The sequence below is a fragment of the Mchenga conophoros genome, linkage group LG8 (assembly GCF_057382185.1).
Source record: "Mchenga conophoros isolate Kocher_MC1m ecotype Shallow Benthic linkage group LG8, M_conophoros_male_GT1.1, whole genome shotgun sequence".
Lineage (NCBI taxonomy): Eukaryota > Metazoa > Chordata > Actinopteri > Cichliformes > Cichlidae > Mchenga > Mchenga conophoros.
Window position 1 is genome coordinate 12430622 of NC_140533.1, and position 20151 is coordinate 12450772.

Below are 20151 nucleotides of genomic sequence, written 5' to 3' on the forward strand. Positions count from 1 at the left end.
AAAGTATTTACACAAGCTTGTCAAGTTAGCACTAAAGCGCGTTAAAGTAATTTTCAGGACACAAAAACAGTGATAATGAGCCGGTACTTTATTTACATGCTGCAAAATGTGAGATGCCATTGCCACTGAATGATGCGGTTTCTTGACTGTCATGACCCAGGCTGTTGACAGAAGACAGGACACATGGCTTTATTGGTATGCCTAAATCCCTACATGCTTTAATTACTGGACTACCAAGCATTAAGTGGAAAATTCATCATTCAACATCTACTGACCTAGCGCACAAATAATCAGAGAGAATGAACAGATTCATTAAATTATCAGAATATGATTAAATCACTGAGCAAATAGAAAATGTATGATATAGTAAGAAAAAAGCTGTAAAATATTATAGTTTACAATAATTATTCACATTCAAAGGCTTTACATCTCAATACATACACAACATGGCCCCTGAACATGACTTCAATCCAAATATGATTCATATATTAGAATTTAAATAACACAGAATGAACTATAGGCTAAACAATAGCCATCAAATAACCTTATACAAGAATAAAAATACAAAAACTGTATCCTAATATCATTGCATTACTTGCTTCAGATTTTAATAATACATCATCTGTACATCACAGTTCTAGTCAGTTACAAGCCAGGTAGAGCTTCTACATACAATGTAACCGACTGCCATCGACTTGATTCAAACAATTTTTCTAACTAGAAGGGAAAACACTTCTCGTGCTTCCTCAACTTTATAGACAGATACAGCAATTTCATCGGTTATTTGGATGAGATAGATATTCTTTGACTGACATCCAACCACATCTGGCCCTGGGCCAGAGGGTCCCCAGTCACACACTGCACATACAGACTCAGCTGAAGGAAGAGGACCTTTGGAAAGACCGTAAGGTACTATGACAAAAAAAAATTAAAAGCATTATGATAATACATATTTCTAAAACAAGAGCACAAGTTAAATCAATCGGTTTAATTTCTATTGGGCCAAACATCAGAATGAAAAAAAAAAATTAAAAAAAAAAATTAAAAATAGGCCAATGAGCCCAATGAGGCAGTTTTGCCATATTGTCCAGGGACAACAGCTTTACTGTGATTGCTTCTGAAAATGATAGTATGTGTATGCATCTCTGTTGATGATGGTGGTTTTCTGTTCAGCATGGGGTGGTCAGCACATAAGATTTTGTTTTGAATAGGGCATACTGAAGATGAGTGAACTATTCCACCAAATAAAAAAACCCAAAGAAAAATAAAAAAAATTAAGAACTCACACCACAAAAGAAATAGCCAGTGAATGGTACAGAACAACCAAATCATTCAACAATAGTCTCTATGGTTTCCAATGCAGTCAAAAATACCCACCTTTACTTGAATAAACTTTATCTCCAGTGCCCTAGGAGAGAAGCGGACAAGGCTGAGCTACAAAAACTGGCCATGCAGGAAAGATAAGCAAGTTATGATTAGGAAGTACAAGCTAGTGGCATGTTTACCCACCCCCCTGTTAGCAAAACATCCTCGGCTATGGAAGGCTCATACTTATACAGAGACTGGTTCAGACCCACGTCTCACTGCAGACCGGCACTCTGCATTATTATATAGAGACCTTAACTGCAATAAGCAAAGTACCGAGAGACTAAAAAAAAACAACTCAAATACCGAGGGAAATATTTGGGTTCTGACAAAAATAGAGAGGATCTGAGTTTGGTAAACGTGTGAGACTGAACCATTTTACAGTATCTATAGAGTATATGCACTAAAAGTGGGGCTTGACTACAGCTTGCACATACAATGTAGGATTAGGATATGGTTTAATAAAGATATCATGAGAGGCGCTGGTCCACAAAAGCAAGATTTTGTGTCATCATCGAAGCAGGAAACCAGTCCTTGCGTTTGAGATAGTCGCAGCGGTACCCAACTTGTCACTCTACAAGACAAAGCTTGTCCTCCTCCCCCCCTTGCCCACCCCCGCAGAATGTACAAAAAGCAGATGTGCATGGTGGAAGTCTTATCATCCATACATGGAAAAATGCAATAGAAGCCTCACAGAGAGCACAAAGAACAAGCAAAGCAACCCTAAATCCAAAGTTGTATTTTTCCCATGGTTCTACTCAGGAAAACAAACAAGGTCTAGATGCCAGCGTCTCTAAGAGTTTGTTTACATTGCGGTGATGAAGGGCACTAAAGAGGGTGTTACTCTGCTCAGTGATTGGCCTCAGAGCTAAAGAGGAGTGGGCACAGGGTGAACCTGTGCTCCTATAGGCCAGGGTTTTGGTGCCTTTGATAGATCTTTCTCCACACTTCCTGGATCTTCTTACACCATCTGTCTGCATTCCCGCTGGGGTCCATCAAATAGTATGTCCGGTTAGGCTGCAAACATCATAGGAAAAACATTTACATATTTTTTTAATTTATTTTATATAAAACTGAAGGAAAATATTAAGATCTGTCAAAAAGGCATCACAAATCAATAATTGTGTACCGTGTGAACAAAGAAGGTTTTGAAGTTCTTGGCCTCGGGGCGTAACTCTAAGGACCAAGGAATCTCCCCCTTCAGGACCCTGTTGACAGGATCCACGTAGTACAGGTGTGGTCCTTCAGTGAGAAGCAGCTGTCTCCGTCGGGCGAACAGACCCTGCAAAGGAATGCAAACATCTCATTGCTTCACCAACAGAGGGGGCTACGAGGCCAGTGACACTTTTGCACAGTACAACAGGGAATTCCCCTTTACTTCCCATTTGACAGCAGTGAAAAGCAAAGGGAAGTGACTTCACTGATCTGTAGCCAACTCAAACTGGAAAACTCCACAGAGTCTAGCTGGCAGAATAGTGTAAAGTACTAAAATATGTCTTTTTTTAAATACTGAAACAATGCAATAAAGTCATATTAAGGATTCAAATATATGCTGTAGAATTCACACACACACACCTTTCGTTTATCCACTGGGCCCATTTTCAGGATTAGGTTATTCTCCACAAACTGGTGCCTGTGTTGATACACAAAAACGCAAATGGTAACTACACAATTTTTTAAAAACAAAGTAACATAACTAACTGTTAATCCACATTTCTAAATCATTCACCAAAAATCTCTTACGGTTTCCAGTGCAGTGAAAAATATTTCCAGGATACAAGAAAGACATTGATTCAAAATTGGTTTTGATATACATCCAACAAAGAACAGCACATGACACAGACATTTTAACAGGGATGGAGAGATGGAAGGGGTTACCAGGGGTTTCCAGTGGTCTGTTTATCCAGCAATAACTGCTTCTCTTCTTCAGTGAACTGCAGGTCCAGCTCAAAGGAGTTGTTGTCCAGGTCGTGGATATACTGCTCAATGTTGCTGCTGGACCTCTGCGGCGGCGTCGAGTCATGTGGCGACAGGGAGTGTGATGAGCTGGACGGGGCCACCTGCATGTTGCTGAACTGGCTCAGGAGGTCATCGTACTGAGAGTCATAAAGAGACAGTGTCTCGTTATGAAAGGTGCATTGATGTTATGCTGATAATTTATGACTTGTTTACAGTTTGGATGAATCTCTAAGCTTCAACAAGGTCTCAAACCTGATGCTCTCTTTGAATGAGCAAACAACAGACCAAAACAAACAAAAAAAACATACCAAGACTGTTACCATAGTAAAGTAAAATATCTTACATTTCCATAGCAGTCCTCATCATCTTCAGACATTGCTGGCAGGTAGGGTGTGAGCTTGGGAGGTGTCTGTAGGTGAAGGTCACTCCAGGAGATGGTGTCAAAGAAGGGGTGCTGCTTCAGTGGTTCGTACCCTCCCATCTCTTCACAGCCAAGCCGCTTGGTTGGGTCCAATGACTGAAATTTAAATAAAACGTAAATAGCCAACTTCTAAACAGGTAACTGATTAACTTATTTCCAAATTATTACCAAAGGAGGTTGAAATGTGTTATTGTGATATGCAATGACATACCAAAAGCCGTTCAACAAGATCCTTAGCTTTGGGGAAGAATTTCTCTGGGAATTCATACTCCAGCTTTATTATTTTCTGGAATATCAGGTACTCATTTCTACAGCAATTAAAGAGAAAAGAAAAAGTGTAACTAGTGAACATTGGTGTGTTTGGTTCAGATTTTTTGCACTTGAAAAAAACAATTAAGAAAAATTGAGTTTTGTAAACACAGTAGTTCTTACCCAGCTCTGAATGGTGGTAAACCAGCCACCAGCTGATAGATAATACATCCCAAGGCCCACAGGTCAGAGCTAAAAATTAAAAAGTAAACAGTTATAAAATTGCAGGAATGATGCCCACCCTGAGCTGAAAAACCTAATAAAAATCTCATTACCTCTTGCAGGCTGATTTCTCTGTTAGTAGCTCTGGAGACACATACTGCGCTGTTCCAACAAACGAGTTTGCTCTCGCTGCCAAAAAAACCCCCCAAACAAACAAAAGGGTAAAAAGACAAGTTCTCCTTTCTTAAACATGTTCTATGCAGCATGTATTAAATGCTTTTCTACTGTGCAAAAAGATTGTAATCTAACATAGGTGACAAGCTTGCAAGTTACTTCACCAGCTACAAAGATTGCATTGCTTTCAGCCATAATCAAACCACAGAACAAAGCTGATGTGTAACCGTCAACTGCTTTCTACAGTCAAAGCAAAAGCAGGGGCAGTTACCCAAGTTAGCTATAAGTCTGTTAGTAGCATGAACAAGTGAACTTTGTCAATATATTGGATTCACTCAGTGATATTAATAACAGCAGATTTCTGAAACTTATGCTCAGTCCCTTGAGGTCAGTTAAGACTATATTTATGCTGGTCATACTTTGCCACAAGGAGCATAAAGAAAATCAGCACTGTGATTATACCTTGTTTACTGTCTGATGGTAACTGTTTTGCTGTTCCAAAATCTGTTATCTGAATGTGCATCTCTTCACTCAGAAGAATATTTTCTGGTTTCAGATCTCTGAAATTAAAACAATAAAAATTGTGAGCAAAAACAAACGCTTAACAGCAAGTGAAATTTTTATAGCAAAACTTGCAAAAAGGACAAAACAAAGGGTGTTGTCTTACCTGTGTATTATCCCCTTATTGTGTAGGTATTCTAGAGAACAAACTATTTCAGCTGAGTAGAATCTAGTGCAGGTCTCATCAAATGAACCAATTTTGCGAATGTATTTCAGGAGCTCGCCGTTCTTAGCATAACTAAGACCAAAATCTAAGACAGACTGGTTAAGGAAAACTTCTTAAACAAAACAGTAAAACACGTGTTAGGAAATAGGCCTTGATAGACTGAATTTGTTAAAAGGATACACAGCTTCTCATCATCTTGAAATGTGAAGTAGAGTTTGACAAAGAACGGGTGATCAAGACTTGACATCAAATCCCTCTCTCGTTTCACATACTGGGTTTTGTTCTCCTTCACAATATGGCGTTTCTCTAAAATCTTAACTAAAGGAGAGAAAAGAGAATATTAGTAGACGTAAACCCAGCAACTTTTTCATTTTAGTCCAACTCATTATACGTTATTACTTACTTGCATATTCTTTCCCTGTTGCCTGCTCTCTTGCCAGGACAACCTAAGCATAAGAAACAACAGTGAGATGATATGGCATGTAACCAACCAGTCAGATGTTGAGGGAAAATAATAATATTTCCTTGGGCTTACTTGTCACTTCACCTAAAATTAACTCAGCATGACTCATCCAAGTACATTAATCAAAATAACGCTAGCATGTAGCAACATCTTCCTCGGCACATTTCAAAAGCTAAGTGGAATGTAAGTTACATACCGTTGAGAAGGAGCCCTCTCCCAGTATCTTGCCAAATTTAAAGTCCTCTGGCCTCTTTTTGCGTGGCTGAGAAGCCTGGACGGCTGGCTGTGTGCAGAGCTGTGGGGCCTGGCTGCTAGCAGATGCTCCTACAGCACAAGCCTGTGAGGCTGCGCCCTCCATGCTGGGGCCGTGGCTGCTGCTTGCGCCTGGGATTGCAATTGGCGAGCAGGAGTCAGGGTGGTTTCTTACCATTGATGGATGCGAGCAGGAACAGATGACAACGCTGGGCTGAATGGGCACAACATCATACTGTAAGAAAAAGAGAGACCATAAAGAATTTGTTATTAAGCAGGGTGACACAGGTAAATAACAATTCACATGTGGAAAGGCTCTTTACTTGAGAAAGCTAAGGGACTGTATATCCATCTGAACTATTACTGGATTGAACATAACAGTGACGACAAAAATATAAGGATAAAATAGTAACAATTTAACTTTTCAATAACGTTTTCAATAAAAATGAATGCATAAAGAAAATGTGTTTTGTTATTCAGCACTTTAAACTATCACTTAAATGAGGAATTTCAGGTTTTTCCATCAGTCTGCGATGGATTTAGTAATTGATGCGGTTATTAGTTGTCAAAATACAGATTAGATGGCCCAAAGAACACACGACAAAAGCAGCTAAACTTAATTACTGAAAAACATGAGCTTCCTAGAACATCACCGGCACCAGTGACAAAGGTGAGTTGAGATGTTTACATAGATGAAACTAAAAGAAGTTACCCACCACAACCACAGTCTTCTCAGTCTACTGACACCTGAAAGTTCCCACTGGTGTAAACAACACTTTGAAGAATTTTCTTTCATATGCTTTGAAATCTCTGAACTTTCTCATTGCACTCCATCATGAAAATTAACTAAATTAATTATTTTTTTAATGATAGCTATATCTACATTGCTATGCAGTTCTTTATTAGCATGAAGGAACTCCATGTAGAATTTTGTTGTGCAACCTTGCGTTGTGTTATGATAATAATTAATCCTGAATCTTAAATCTCTTTCACAAAGTATACATATGACACATGAAGAGAAAGCAATGTACTCACATATTACACGAAGCACTTTACAGGCTGCTGGCTTAAAATTATTGTTGCTTATAGTTCTGTAAATTACAATAACCTAAACATACTACTACAAGTGAGACCACTTGTAGACCAAAGTCTAACAGTGATAAGAAGGAACTGCTTAAGGAGCCACTTCTGAGCCTGGTGGTCCCACCCACCTGTGTTCAGGCTGTAAAAACTATGTCAAAGTTAATTTTTCATATGACAGTGATACTTGAGACAAACTGCGCTGAACTCACACCATCTATGTGTACATAATCAAACTGACATGGCAGATGAGGCACACAAACTGCCTGTTTAAAACTTAAAGATAGTGCTTCCTAAAAATTCCCGGTACCGGTGTCATTTATATAGAAACACATTGAATTACCCGAACAATGAGTGTGTAGTTTATCTGGCAGTTCAGTTTACGTTTAATTAGTTCAGTTGGCCTAGCTTTTTCTCATTCAAAACCAAGGTGTGGCCATTATTTTAGCTGCCTATTCCGGCCTATTTCAGCTAGCCATATAACTACCTACTGAGTCACTGCTATTGGTCAGGCATGTAATGGTTGGAGGAAAACGCCGAATAACGTTTTCCTAACTCTGGGAAGTCGTGAAACAACCGCCCTGTGCGAACTTACCTTGCTAACAAGCTAATGTTAGCTCCTGCTGGCTTGTCAAATAATGCCGGCCATCGCTGACAGTGAGTTACAAACTTAACGCCAACAGTCAATTAGCTAACGTTAGCAAATCAGGCAACACAAGCAACTTCAAAACCGTGTGGCATTTTCAAGAAACGTCACTTAATCGTGTTCAAAGTTAGTTTCCTGCCGTTTATATGAAGATTTGAAAGTTGACACTCGAATAGCACAACGCTTTCCTTCAAAATATATGCTAACCAATGGAAGAACGCAATAATGCTAATGCTAGCCTGCTAGCAAACGGGGATATCGAAAGCGCGAACCTGTTAAGCTATCAATAGCCAATAGTTACTGGTAGAGGAAAACGCTCATGTGTCCCGTGTAACTATTATCGTGTACTGGTAAGCGTTTCAAAAGGCCCAAATAAGTCGAGAAAGTGTGACTCATGAATACTGTGTGAGATTTGACGATCCAAATTAACAAGGCAAACACTGCGTGTTGCGATAGCCAACATTAGCAAACTAGCAAGCTGCTAGTGAGTCGTAAGGCTAAGCGATCTCCTGCAGCTAGCACTGCTCTTCAAATGAAGGCCCGACGTAACTATTTATCCCCACAAAGCCTCTACACTGACCATTTTGAGCACCGGCTTCGAGCTGGTATTCACGGCAAAGTTGTAACACTTACCACCTGACTTGTAGCTCTTGCCATGAGAGTTTTCAGCGAGTATTTATTTGGAATAAAATAATTAGAGAAGCTCCAGTAATGGCTGCCTCTGCGCCTTCATTTTCGAGCTGTGACGTCGTTCCACAACAATGTTACCGCAGGACAGCAGAGGAGAGTCCCGCTGTGTCCGCCCCCTCGCCACATTAACAACCTACTGAACTTCATCTTACTGATAGGGCCGGAGTCAGGCGGTAGCAGTTGTGGATATTCAAATACCGCAGTAGACGTGGCCTACAAACTCCCGTTTTAGACTAACTTTGAATATATGGCAGTAAGAAGGATCTACAGGTCTTTTTTTATTCAAGTGTAACTAAACTTAAGTGAAGAAGCACTCCTAAATACCCAAACTGACAAAAATGACCAATATCCATAAAACGCTTTGTGTGAAACTGAAACTGTGGCAACCAAGTATATTTCAACAAACAAGTTTAATCCAATAAATGTTTTGTCAATAAACCAAGAATATAATGTGTAAATGTCAGTAATAATAATAATAATAATAATAATAATAATAATAATAAACACCCTTATTTTATTTCTATTTAGTTGACATGCATCAAAGTTCATTAATTTACGTAGACATATAAGCAAACAAAACAAAACATAACCATTCATATGTGCCAAAATATTTTTTGAGCATTTTAAAACAGTCGTGTATTAAAAAGAACCCAAGGTTGAAATATAATTTAGTGTAAAGTCTTTGATTCAATCCTCCTCTTCATCATGGTCATGTGAGCTTGTTTTTGTCTCCTCATTGCTTTCCGTTTCTTCATCTTCTGCCTCATCTTCGTCATCTTCCTCTGTGGAGTCTGTGTCCTCACTGGAGTCATCTTCTACAGGTGCACTAAACACAAAAATGAACCCAGTAAACATAGGAAACAAATCGTTAAAGCCTATTTTAAGAGAATTCTTGCCATTTTTAAAATTATGCTGGTAATTTTTATGCCATATAAACATCACCACTAAGAGAACTAACTTATATAAAGTCAAATATAACCAAAGTTTTCTTGGTACATTTATTCAATTATTGTAATAGATACGTGAATGCTAGATGAATACTTACCACTGACGTCTGTTGAGATTCATGCATTCTACTCCAGAGTTAACATCAAATGGATCTATGAACAAAACAGATGTGTAGCTTTCATTACGAGGGCAGTTAATTCAGCACTACAGGTCACTCAGCAACAAAAATACACATCCAGATTCTAGACATTTCCAGACAATCAGCCTGGATACTGACTTCCTAATCACAGCCAGATGTGTTCAGAGCAAAAGCAAAATTAAATGAGTCAAAATCCAATAAGGAAAGGAAAAAGAAACAACAAGGCAGCCTGATTACAAGGCAAGGAAACAATGCAAGGAACAGTTATATCAATGTCCACAGAATAATCAATCAGATAAAACAGTTCGTAATGACATTTATTTCCCCTTGGAATATTCATTACTAAGTGTCTTTAAAGTCTTAAGAATAATACGAGTTTTATATCTTATAAACAAATATGAGAACACTGGTTTCCCCGTGACAATTTAGCAAATGTGAGTCACAACAAGAAACTATAAAAATTATTCTAATTATTCATTAGCAATTACTCAGATTAAGCCATTTCTAAAGTGAACCTTTCCAAAATAAAAATACATTTGAATCAAACAGTTGATTATGACCAACAATACTGTGCAAAAATCCCTAATTTCTTAATATTTGCTTCCAAAGTGGTTTCAAGCAATAGTTCTCCAGGCTCTCTGAACCTCTTTCAAAGTTTGTCTTTGGATAGTGGCTGCTTTTTCACTCATTTTCAATCCAGTCCAATACCTGACCACCAAGCCACTTAACACAGACTCGTGAATTAATCAAGCACACAAAGGGACCCAACTCAAGAGATGACCTTTGTTGTTTCTACACTGCAGAAAATTAAGCCAAGAACCAACTTTAATTTGTATCTTTAGGCACTTTCTTGTTACAAAAACACATCATTTGTTCTCATTTATTTTGTTGAATTTATGAAAATCCCAAAGATAACAGCTTAACAAGCATGAAATAGTATTTTTACACCAACAAGGTGATTCCCAAAGAGCTTTTAGCTAAAACCTTGGCACATCTCGAAATGGTCTTCATATGTCCTTAAAGAATTTGAAGAAACTAGACAAATGGAAGACAAGAGAAAGTGGCAGGCCTAAAGATACTACCTACAGTAAACAGAAACATCTGGAAGTCATGTTTTAAAGAAAGATCCTTCTACTGCTTCATCAGCAATGCTGTCAGATGAATGGAATCCATGTCAAGAATCCATTTTTAAAGAAGGAAAACAAGAAGTACTGGACTGAAAAAAATGGAGTATTAAAATATTTTACATTTTTGATTCAAATTATCATCATTATATACAGAGAAGTTCAGGAGGTGCTGGGAAAATGTATCTCGCCAAAATTTACACACTTAAGAATGTACATTCAAATTTTCATCCACTATCTGGTGATACCACCATGTGGAAAGCATCTAACTGGCAACGCCTTCAATTTTTCAGCAAACACACTGCCAATGCAGTAATAGCATAACTGGATAGAAAAACAGACAGTTGAACACTATCAGTCATGGATCGGCCTCCCCAGAGCCTGGGCCTCAACATTACTGAAGCAGTATGGGATCTTCTTGACAGAGAACAGAACTAAAGGCAGCCAACATCCAAGAATGAATGTCCTTCAAGAAGCCTGGAGAACCATTTATGAAGACTACTTAAAGAAAAGGACCAGAAATCTAGTCAGAAATAGTTCAGGCTGTGTTGATGAATAAATGTGGTCACATCAAATATTCAATTTCAACCTCATTAGAATAGTATTAGCCTTATACGCTATATTTCCATATTTGTTTGCATGTGTCTGAATAAATCACTGCACCTACGTTGCATTTTCTACGCAAAATATGAAACACTCATGAGTGGCTCAAGATTTTTGCACTCAGGAGGTCCTTCAAGAACTAATTACCTTCGAAGTCATTTTTTTTCTAGTTTGTATTTGTTATTAGGAAATCTAAAGTGATGCAACAGCTAGCCACTTCAACACAACTTCCTGCTTTAGTCTTATTTTCTTGTTTCAGCCTCTTTGTTTTCTTTCTTTTCTGCTTTGCTGCTGTGTGATTTCTGCGTTCTGTTTTAGTGTTTTAGGGTTAACACTAGGGGTGCAACGATACACAAAATTCACGGTTCGGTTCGATACTTTGGTGTCACGGTTCGATATTTTTTCGATACAAAAAAATGTTCATGCATTTTTAATTTGTCATTTATTAAAATTATAAATATATATTTTAACTCAAAAGTACAGTTTTTAAATTTAACCCTAACCCTTGTGCGTGTTTTTTATTTTGACAGCGAATGCGCACCTGCGGACCACTTATGTGCAGCCCTGGTTATTTAGCTCATCATATCGCAGCCACAGAAATTCTTTTGTCCATGAAACCATAAAGCTGCACTTTCTTTTTGCCTTATAGTCTGATTTGTCATAACTTCTCCGTTTTGTGGTAAGCTTTTCTTTGGCTGTCACTTCTTCACCCTGACCTGTCTTATTTGGCTCAGCAGAACTGAAATGCTTTTACACGCTCACTCACATAAGCTCAGCGATTCTCTGCGCGATCAACCTCTCACATGTATAAGCTGCGGGAGATTTCACTTGTCATGTTTGCATAGTAAGCTAACGATTAATAAGACGATGTCAGAGGAATTGGTGCACAAATTATCATCACTCACAGATCAGTGCTGTCGCTCTCTATACACAGTTCGCACGATTGCAAAGTGAAAGCAAAAAAACAAGCGCAAATTCAAACGCGACTTCAATATGTCACATATTGACAGTGGCTCACCGATGCCAATGACATAATTACCCAGCTACATTTCTGAAAGAATGCAAAAGCATTGACATATATTTTTCCTACAATAGCCCGACGGGCAGGGAAGAGAAAGATTTTGGTAGCCCGACTGAAAAAAATCGCTAGCTCCGGGACGTCGGGCTAGCGATATTGCGAGCCCTGTATCTGATTGAGGAATCACTCATCTTTGGAAAAGAGAGTTTATTACAGAGAAATGGCTCTTTCCAAAATAAAAGCTATACTATCCGCTTCTTCTGGGCTATATTCTCAGCAGCATAAGGAGAATCACGTGCTAACAGCTGTCTAAATGACTCGGCTAAAGTTAGTAGCATGCTTGCTTTTTTTTGTCTGCTTCCACTTGTCTTTGCACTAGGATGATGTCGGCGTAAATGTACAGTCATATTCGTTGTGTTCCCACTAGTGCTTTCAGGTTAATATCGTTGAAATGACCTTAACGCCACAACACGGCAAATCTCCGTTAACGAGCTACCGCCGATCACTCCGTGCATGGGGCTAGACGGCCAACACGTTAACGAGCTAACTGCGCTAACACACTAGTTCACACCAATGTAATTGAGCATTGCATGGCACATCCAACATACTGTTTTACTTTAGTCCATGACTCGCTTACCTTCAGGGTCATACGTCACATGAAAACCAAAATAATTCCAAACGCCAGATCTGAATGAGGTTCAATTTGCCTGTTGCAAGTAGAGCTTAACTTCTGTCTCGCTAGCTTGCCCTGCGCTCTTCCTTCTGACGATGCTGTCTGTGTTGAGCGCTCAGTGGATCTGCGCTCGACAGTGCAGCCTAGGCGGAGTAGTCGAACGCAGATTCACTGAGCGCTCAACACAGACAGCATCGTCAGAAGGAAAATTTATAAAAGAAATTACAAATGTTGTATTGTTCGATACATATGCGTACCGAACCGAAAGCACTGTATCGAACGGTTCAATATCGATACGAATATTGTTGCACCCCTAGTTAACACAGCTAATGTTTTACCAGTAACACCAAAAGACAATCAAAAGTTTCTTTGCCAGAAAAAAATCACTACTTTGTAGTAGGAGCTAATGCAAACACTGATGATCCATGCCCACTTTTAACTGCACTACAGCAGGTCTCATTTTGCACTAAATCATTTACATATTTTTTCCAAATTGTTATATTGTTATTTATTGTTATATTGTTGCTATCGCAACACCCAGTGTTTGCCTTGTTATTGTATGTTTCATATGCTATATGTTTTTTTTTTATTGTTCTTGCAACAGTTACAAAGATAGAAAAATGCGACTAAAACTTAACAGTTACTAAAACTGGAAACTGTCATCTGAAAGCTCTTAAAGTCCAATAAATGTGATTTATTTAAGAGCCACTACTTGTACGTGAAGCCAAACTACAGCTAAAATAAGAAAGAGGTTGAACCAAAACACAGTGACCCTCTACCTCCACTGCTACACAAACCCAGACACTGCGTAGAACCCCAGGTTATTTACCAAACTCCTCCTCTTCCTCTGGTTTAGAAGTGAGAAACTCTTTCTCTACACCAAGGAGCTCTTCTTCCGACTGACAAGCAGCGTAGCGGCCAAGCAGGACTTTATTGAGCTCCAGAAACGTTGTCCCCCATTTAAATTTCTTCAATAAGAGCAATGCCAGTTCCTCAAAACCTGCAATATCAGAAACAATATGTCACAGTTTAACTGCCATAACCAAAACAAGACACAAAAAGCAGTTGCTGCGGTATTCCTGAATAACTAAACCTAAACCCTTACCTACGATGCAGAACGTGGCAGCAAAAGCTTCAACGCAGGACAACTTGCAAGGCTTGCCATAATTTACAGGGTTCGCAGCTACGAGGTACGGCAGTAACCTGGGATGACTTCCAACCATCTTATTGAAGGGTGTCTCCTCCAGTTTGGCCCAGGAGCAATCAATCACTGCGAGCCCATTGTTGGCCACAATCTCTCTGTGCAGACAAAACATGGAGAGAAAAAAATCGCTTTGGATTGCATCACAACAGTGACACAAATTATAGAATTTATTTAATTTTCATAACCAACAAAACACTTTGATATAGTAACATTTGTTTTAATATAACAATGCATTGGAATGTCTCAAGTTTTTAATATGCCTGATCTTTAAGATCAAGCTCTACATGGAGTAAATAATCAAGTAATAAACCTAAAAGGAGGGCCTTTACACTCAGGGGACACTTTATTAAGTACACTTTGCTAGTCCTGGGTTGTACCCCTTTTGCCTTCCCAACTAGCTTAATTCTTCATGGAATAGATTCAACAAGGAGTTTGAAACCTTGTTCCTCAGAGATTTTGGTCCATATCGACATGACAGAATATAACAGTTGTTGTAGATATACATCCATGATTCAAAACTTCTGGATTGAGATCTGGCAATTGAAGCTGTCATTTTACTACAGTCAAGAAACCAGGCTTAGATGATGGAAGCAGCTACCATGAGATGGGTACACTGTGGCCATAAAGGGATGGAAATCATCAGAAACAAAACTCAAGTAGTCTGTGGTGCTAAAACACTACTCTGTTGGTACTCTAGGGTCCAAAGTGTGCCGACAAAATATTTCCACACATTTACACCAGCAGCAGCAGCTGGACTTGCTGATACAAGGCAGGATGGATCCATGTTTTTGTGTTGTTTACCATCCAAATGTGTCAGCAGAAATCGAGACTCATCAGAGCAGGCAACATTTTTCCAAAAACTTTTGTTCAGTTTTGATGAACTTGTGTGAATTGTTGCCTCAGTTTCCTGTTCTTAGCTGACCCAGTGTGGTCTTCTGCTGCCGTATCTAATTTACTTCAAGAGTCCACATTGTATTTTAATAGATGTTCTTTTGTATTTCATGGTCCTAACGCGTGTTTATTTCACCTACTGTTGTTACTCTGAACACTGGCATCAAAAAAACATTTTCACCCTGAGAACACTTGTTAATGAGTAACTAAACAGGTGTGCATCAAAATGTGTATATAAATAGTTATATGAGGTGGTCTATGGCTACAGATTCTTTGATTTCATTGGCTGAAGTACAGAGGAAACAGCTGAACAAACCTGTCTGCTGGCGTCACATACTTCGTGCCCATTGGACTCAGTATGAGCCCGTTGAATCTCTGATTGAGTCTCAGGTTGCGTACAAAGCCCTTCCTCACCAACTTTCTGCCAGTACAACGTTTGGGATCGCAGTGACCCAACTCCCACATGGCAAGTGGGCAAGGAAGCTTCACCTGAGGGGCCTCTGCTCCTTCCTCCCTGTGAAGACTTGCTGAGGAGAGAAAGTTCACAATCTCAGATCTCTCAAGAGTTTACACCATATCGAGTGTTATCAGTCCTGAGCAATGGGCACTTTTTCCTAGTGTAAACAGCATTTCATGATGCTGACGCTAATGTAAATAGCATGCCTTACAGCCAACATGTTAAACATTTTTGCATTAGAAATAATCAATACACTACCTTCCAAAGCAGTGTGCATTTCTTCTGTAAAGGCCTCTAAAGATTTCCCTTTCATTTTGTGACGTTTGTCTTTGCCCTTGTTGTCAGGACGGACAAACTTTCCCTGCTTTTTTCGTCCCATGCTGCTAGTTAGTTAACTGTCACTGTCAGACTGTCACTGCAATGAACTGACCAAGAAGTATGACTTAAGCTATCTGGCTATCCTGCTGACAACAGTTTCGTCTAACAAAGAGAACTGCCCAAAAAAAGAGACGCAAAAACTTCTTATTTGCAATAGGAATTAGACATAAGCAACTTTCAAGACTTTATCACAAACTAGTAGTAGTCTCCTTTCATCCGGAAACACTTTCATATGAAGTATAACCTAGCTTGATTGGCTTCGTATCGTGGTAAGCACGTCGCAGTCCCATATGAAAAACACGCATGCTCACGGCTTATTTTGATCACGTGGCGTGTCACCTGACCGGAACGAGCAAAAGAGGAAATGTAGACAGAAAAGTAACACTTTAACGCCTTCATAACGTAAATAATAATGCGTTGTTTCAGTTACCGAGTAGCTCATTTAATAAGTTTGTGTTTTGTCTGCGTGTATCTGTTCAGTAAGTACAGCTTTACTGCGCAGCTTCATTCAGAGATTTTAATCTAAACAGAGCTCGTGTGTCTGATCTCGGCTTGTTTTTAATGCAGTTAACTATGGATCCGCCGGTAAAATGAAGATAGTCGAAGAGCCAAACACATTTGGGTACGTGAAGCAAAATAAGTTCACATTGTGCAGTTTTGTTGACTTTGGCCTGCTGCTAATGGATCTACTTTGTGTCCAGGCTGAACAACCCTTTTGTGGCTCAGGGCAGCAGACTGCAACCTAAAGTGACCCCAGCTCCAGTGTCTGGTAAAACAAACTCATCATTTAAATATTTAAACATAAAGAGGAAAGGAGGCGTAGATTTCTGACTTATAAGTGTATTTCATGAGTTTTCCTCCATTCATACCATAGCAAAACCTTTGTCTTATAGTTGTAGTACACTCAAGGCGATGAACTACCAGAACATTTTTCTGGCATTTCTGACATTTATTTCTCACAATTTAAGCCCAAAGAGTCACGCTGACAGATTTCTTTTGTTTGCTACAGCAGCATTTCTTTATCTTTGCACTTCTTTTTTCTTATATTGTGACATTTCAGGGATTAAATGTTTTATTAGATTTCTTTTGTTTGCTACAGCAGCATTTCTTTATCTTTGCACTTCTTTTTTCTTATATTGTGACATTTCAGGGATTAAATGTTTTATTAGATTTCTTTACACTGACAAAAGAGGGAGTTTCACTGCTTCAGCCCACTTAATCCTGATTTAAAGCCTCAATTCATTAAATTATATGTAAAATGTTCTAAATGTTGACTAAAGGGTCCTTTAGATTTTCTGTCTCATCATATGAGCAATGATTTCCTCCTTAAGGCCCAGTGCACCTTCATCAGCTTGCTGGAAAGTGCTTCAGTCTCACGGAGTCGACGTATGTATTTAACCTGTCACACAGTAGTATATTCCACCATATCTCCACAGTGCAGACCATTAGCTTATTACATGTTGGATCTGAGCGTCTGGAAAATACAAAACAAACAATAGCATGTTGTCCTCACTTTGCAGGTATAAATATGAATTCTGTCCATTTCACAACGTCACTCAGCATGAGCAAACATTTAGGTGGAATGCCTACAGTGGGATCTTGGGGTAAGAAGCTCCAGAAACAAAACACAAACTAGATGTAAATGTGTGAAGCAAGCTGTTGGCTTCTTGTGGGAGTCAGGTTTGTGTTTGGTCCTTGCAGGATCTGGCAAGAGTGGGAAATGGCAAACAACACTTTCACCAGCATGTGGATGAGAGACGGCGACACTTGTGGAAACAGAAACAGAGAAACAAAGGTATCTAAACCTTTAAAATCCTCCTGGTAATCCACTGACAAGATTTTGGGCCCCGTCTTGAATATGAGGCCAACACTTTGCAATGCTAATTACTGCTTGAATGTATTGTGCATGTAAACATAACAACTAGTGCCAAACCGAGTCAAAGACAACTAGCAAATCATCCCATCAGCCCTTAAAGTTATGCTTTTCCTTGTTTTCTGCCATATATTAACTTGCTGTTCAGACCTGCCTTTTACGGGGGTCAATCAATTGGAACAAAAGTGGCTTAGAGTGAGTGGGGGAAGGGAGCTGTTTCAGTCAGTGGAGATCTCGACTAGAGTCTAAGAATAAATATGTGGAACTGGGAATTACTTTCTTACTCAGCAACATGAATAAGAAATTGTGTTTTCTTTCTTTCTTGTCGTGGATCTGCAGGTGATTCTGGTCTGCAGCACAAGAAGCAAGCTCGCTCAAGTCTCAGAGCCCAGTACCTGTGTGTACTCACTAACCTTTGAGACCCCCCTTGTTTGCCATCCACATTCTCTTTTAGGTAAGTTAAGCAGGACTTACTTTCATGCCAATGGGGATAGGGTTACTTATAAATTCTGTGCTCTTTTAAAGTGTATCCAACTCTGAAAGAGGAGCTACAGAAGGAATGGGATGAAGCGGAGCAGGCTCGCTATGAAGGACTTATAACTGAACAGGTGAGGGCCAGTTTGGTAGGTAAACAAATACTGCAGAATGACTTGCTTCCTCTATGCTTTTCATCTATGTCAGTTTATGCCACCTGTGAGATGATGAAATGTAGATGCAGAAAATATAGTGGATATAAACAATAGACTTAGTGAAGCTAAAATTCAAGCGCTTTAAAGCTGCATTCTTTTTAATGGCCACCAGGGGGCGAGTCACCTGTTTGCAAAAAGACGTCCAGTTGTACAGACGTCTAGGAGAAAATAAGTCTACTGCTCACTTGATTTACATTATCAGTAAACACCTTCCAGATTAGTTCATCTTCTCAGCTGCTTAACACATACTGTACTCAAATTTTGTTGAGTACAGTATGTGTTAGCATGTCTATTAGAGTGAAAATGAACATAAAACAGCATACTTGTGATTCACAAGTGCACCCATATTATCATGCAGCATCCTTCAGTTTCCTCATTCATCACATGAGTTTTCAAAACGTCAAAAATATGACAACACCGAAAACGGTCTGTTTACAGCTTTGTGTCCATCTTTTATGTACAGTTATTGTAGCTGAAAATCAGACACCTCTGATTGAGCTCTGTTATGGTACACACATTTCAAGGTGTCCTTTGTTATGTACATTTTAATTATTCGTGGAATGGTTATGTTTACACTTTGTACATGTGCTCCAGGGATACAACAATCTCTTAAAGGATATTTTTGAGGACGCCGGACTGCTGAAGAGTCGGAAAGTAAAAGTCAAGGTTCAAGAGGCAGCAGCTGATTCAGCAAGGCAAAACTCTTTAGAGAAATGTAAAGCGGTATGTAACCTTTCAAAGTAGTATCTCTTCTAACATTACAACAAAATCACAATACAAGCTCAATAGTGTTTTTTTTGGTATATTTTTTCTACAGGACTACCAAAAACTGAGAGAAGAGACTGAGAGATTGCGAGCTCTTCTTACTCAACATAACATTCCTTTTACTTCTGAGACAAGTGAGTGAAGTCAGTCTTCACTCATTTAAGTCTCGTACAGTTTATATGAATGATTTTTTCCCCCTATATGTGACAGATGACGCAAAAGGTACAGTGAGCGTGACGGTTAAGGATCAACACTTAAGAGGAGACAACGGACTCATTGATGTTCAGTGAAGATTACCTGGAGCAAAAACGAGCCAAAGCACCTGAGCGGAGTTTGTTGATCAGCATCAGAGAGACGCATAAAGTAACCGGACAACGCTGGTAGAGCTCAGGCTGTTGGTACTGCAGAATAAAATTTTGCAAGCGTAGCTGAGAGTGGGTAATTTCTTTTTTTTGTCGAGGATTCATCACTGAGCTCTCCAAGACTATGAAAAGGCACCATCGTGCATGAGAAATAAAATGAGCTTTGAAAATGTTTACAGTCCAGTTTTGTTTGTCTGTTAAGCCTAAAACAATAAATCGACAGCAGAACGTCATGTCCGTAAGACATGAGGGGAAAATATCCAGCCAACCTGACATAGAATCTAAGAAGCACCTACTGTTCACTGAAGCCTCAACAGAAATGGACAAAGGTAGAAGGGTGGCTGTCAGACAGCTACTCTTCAAAAAGGCAGTCTGGAGAACTATTCCTGAACACTACTTAACACACAGACTTAAGGAGTTCAGATTGTGTTGAAGAGTAAAGGTAGTCACACAAAATATTGATTTTCAAGCTCAGACTGTTTTTGCCTTTTACTCTGCATTTCCATGTTTGCATATTTCAATATCCTGACAAGATATAATAAAATGAGGAGTAAATTTTTTTGTTCATGCATATGCAAGTAACCGAAAAACATCGTCCATATATATATAAAGTGGCTGAAAAGCATTTATGTCTTTGTGTTGTATTTGGGTGCATTTGTATAGGAAATGAAGTCATCACAGCTAGGCTAGATATCGACTTTGTTTCCTTCCTCTGTGTTTGTGTCCTATATTAAGACTCAAACACATGTTCCTGTCATACTGCACTCAAAGAAGTAACA

At 39.1% G+C, this 20151-nt stretch overlaps 3 protein-coding genes across 5 annotated transcripts; 1 reads left to right on the plus strand and 2 right to left on the minus strand.

Annotated features, from left to right (window-relative positions):
• Positions 1 to 73: 73 nt before the first annotated feature.
• pdpk1b (3-phosphoinositide dependent protein kinase 1b) lies at positions 74 to 8354 on the minus strand. 3 transcript variants are annotated; one of them, XR_014893586.1, is made up of 15 exons: positions 8192 to 8354; positions 5777 to 6067; positions 5521 to 5563; positions 5298 to 5435; positions 5058 to 5202; positions 4853 to 4950; positions 4330 to 4405; positions 4178 to 4246; positions 3957 to 4053; positions 3668 to 3841; positions 3244 to 3461; positions 2941 to 2998; positions 2495 to 2647; positions 1378 to 2382; positions 74 to 161 (listed from the first exon to the last, which is right to left on the minus strand). XR_014893586.1 is itself a non-coding variant. In XM_085284196.1 (14 exons), the coding sequence occupies exons 1-14, from the start codon at positions 8213 to 8215 to the stop codon at positions 2269 to 2271; spliced, it is 1698 nt and encodes a 565-aa protein (XP_085140322.1). In that variant the 5' UTR covers positions 8216 to 8354; the 3' UTR covers positions 74 to 2268. The 3 variants fall into 3 exon arrangements, 2 of the variants coding, with proteins under 2 accessions (XP_085140322.1, XP_085140323.1); XM_085284196.1 differs by having other exon boundaries at positions 74 to 2382; XM_085284197.1 differs by lacking the exon at positions 8192 to 8354 and adding an exon at positions 7508 to 7786 and having other exon boundaries at positions 74 to 2382.
• Positions 8355 to 8641: 287 nt separating this feature from the next.
• On the minus strand, positions 8642 to 15988 carry tsr3 (TSR3 ribosome maturation factor). The gene is made up of 6 exons (XM_085284204.1): positions 15564 to 15988; positions 15165 to 15375; positions 13859 to 14052; positions 13583 to 13753; positions 9294 to 9348; positions 8642 to 9074 (listed from the first exon to the last, which is right to left on the minus strand). Exons 1-6 carry the CDS (start codon positions 15682 to 15684, stop codon positions 8936 to 8938), a joined length of 891 nt encoding a protein of 296 aa, XP_085140330.1. The 5' UTR covers positions 15685 to 15988; the 3' UTR covers positions 8642 to 8935.
• Positions 15989 to 16002: 14 nt separating this feature from the next.
• On the plus strand, positions 16003 to 19542 carry gnptg (N-acetylglucosamine-1-phosphate transferase subunit gamma). The gene is made up of 11 exons (XM_085284203.1): positions 16003 to 16162; positions 16251 to 16305; positions 16385 to 16452; positions 17015 to 17069; positions 17204 to 17287; positions 17385 to 17478; positions 17896 to 18010; positions 18082 to 18164; positions 18840 to 18968; positions 19063 to 19144; positions 19221 to 19542. The coding sequence occupies exons 1-11, from the start codon at positions 16096 to 16098 to the stop codon at positions 19298 to 19300; spliced, it is 912 nt and encodes a 303-aa protein (XP_085140329.1). The 5' UTR covers positions 16003 to 16095; the 3' UTR covers positions 19301 to 19542.
• The last annotated feature ends 609 nt before the right edge of the window (positions 19543 to 20151 follow it).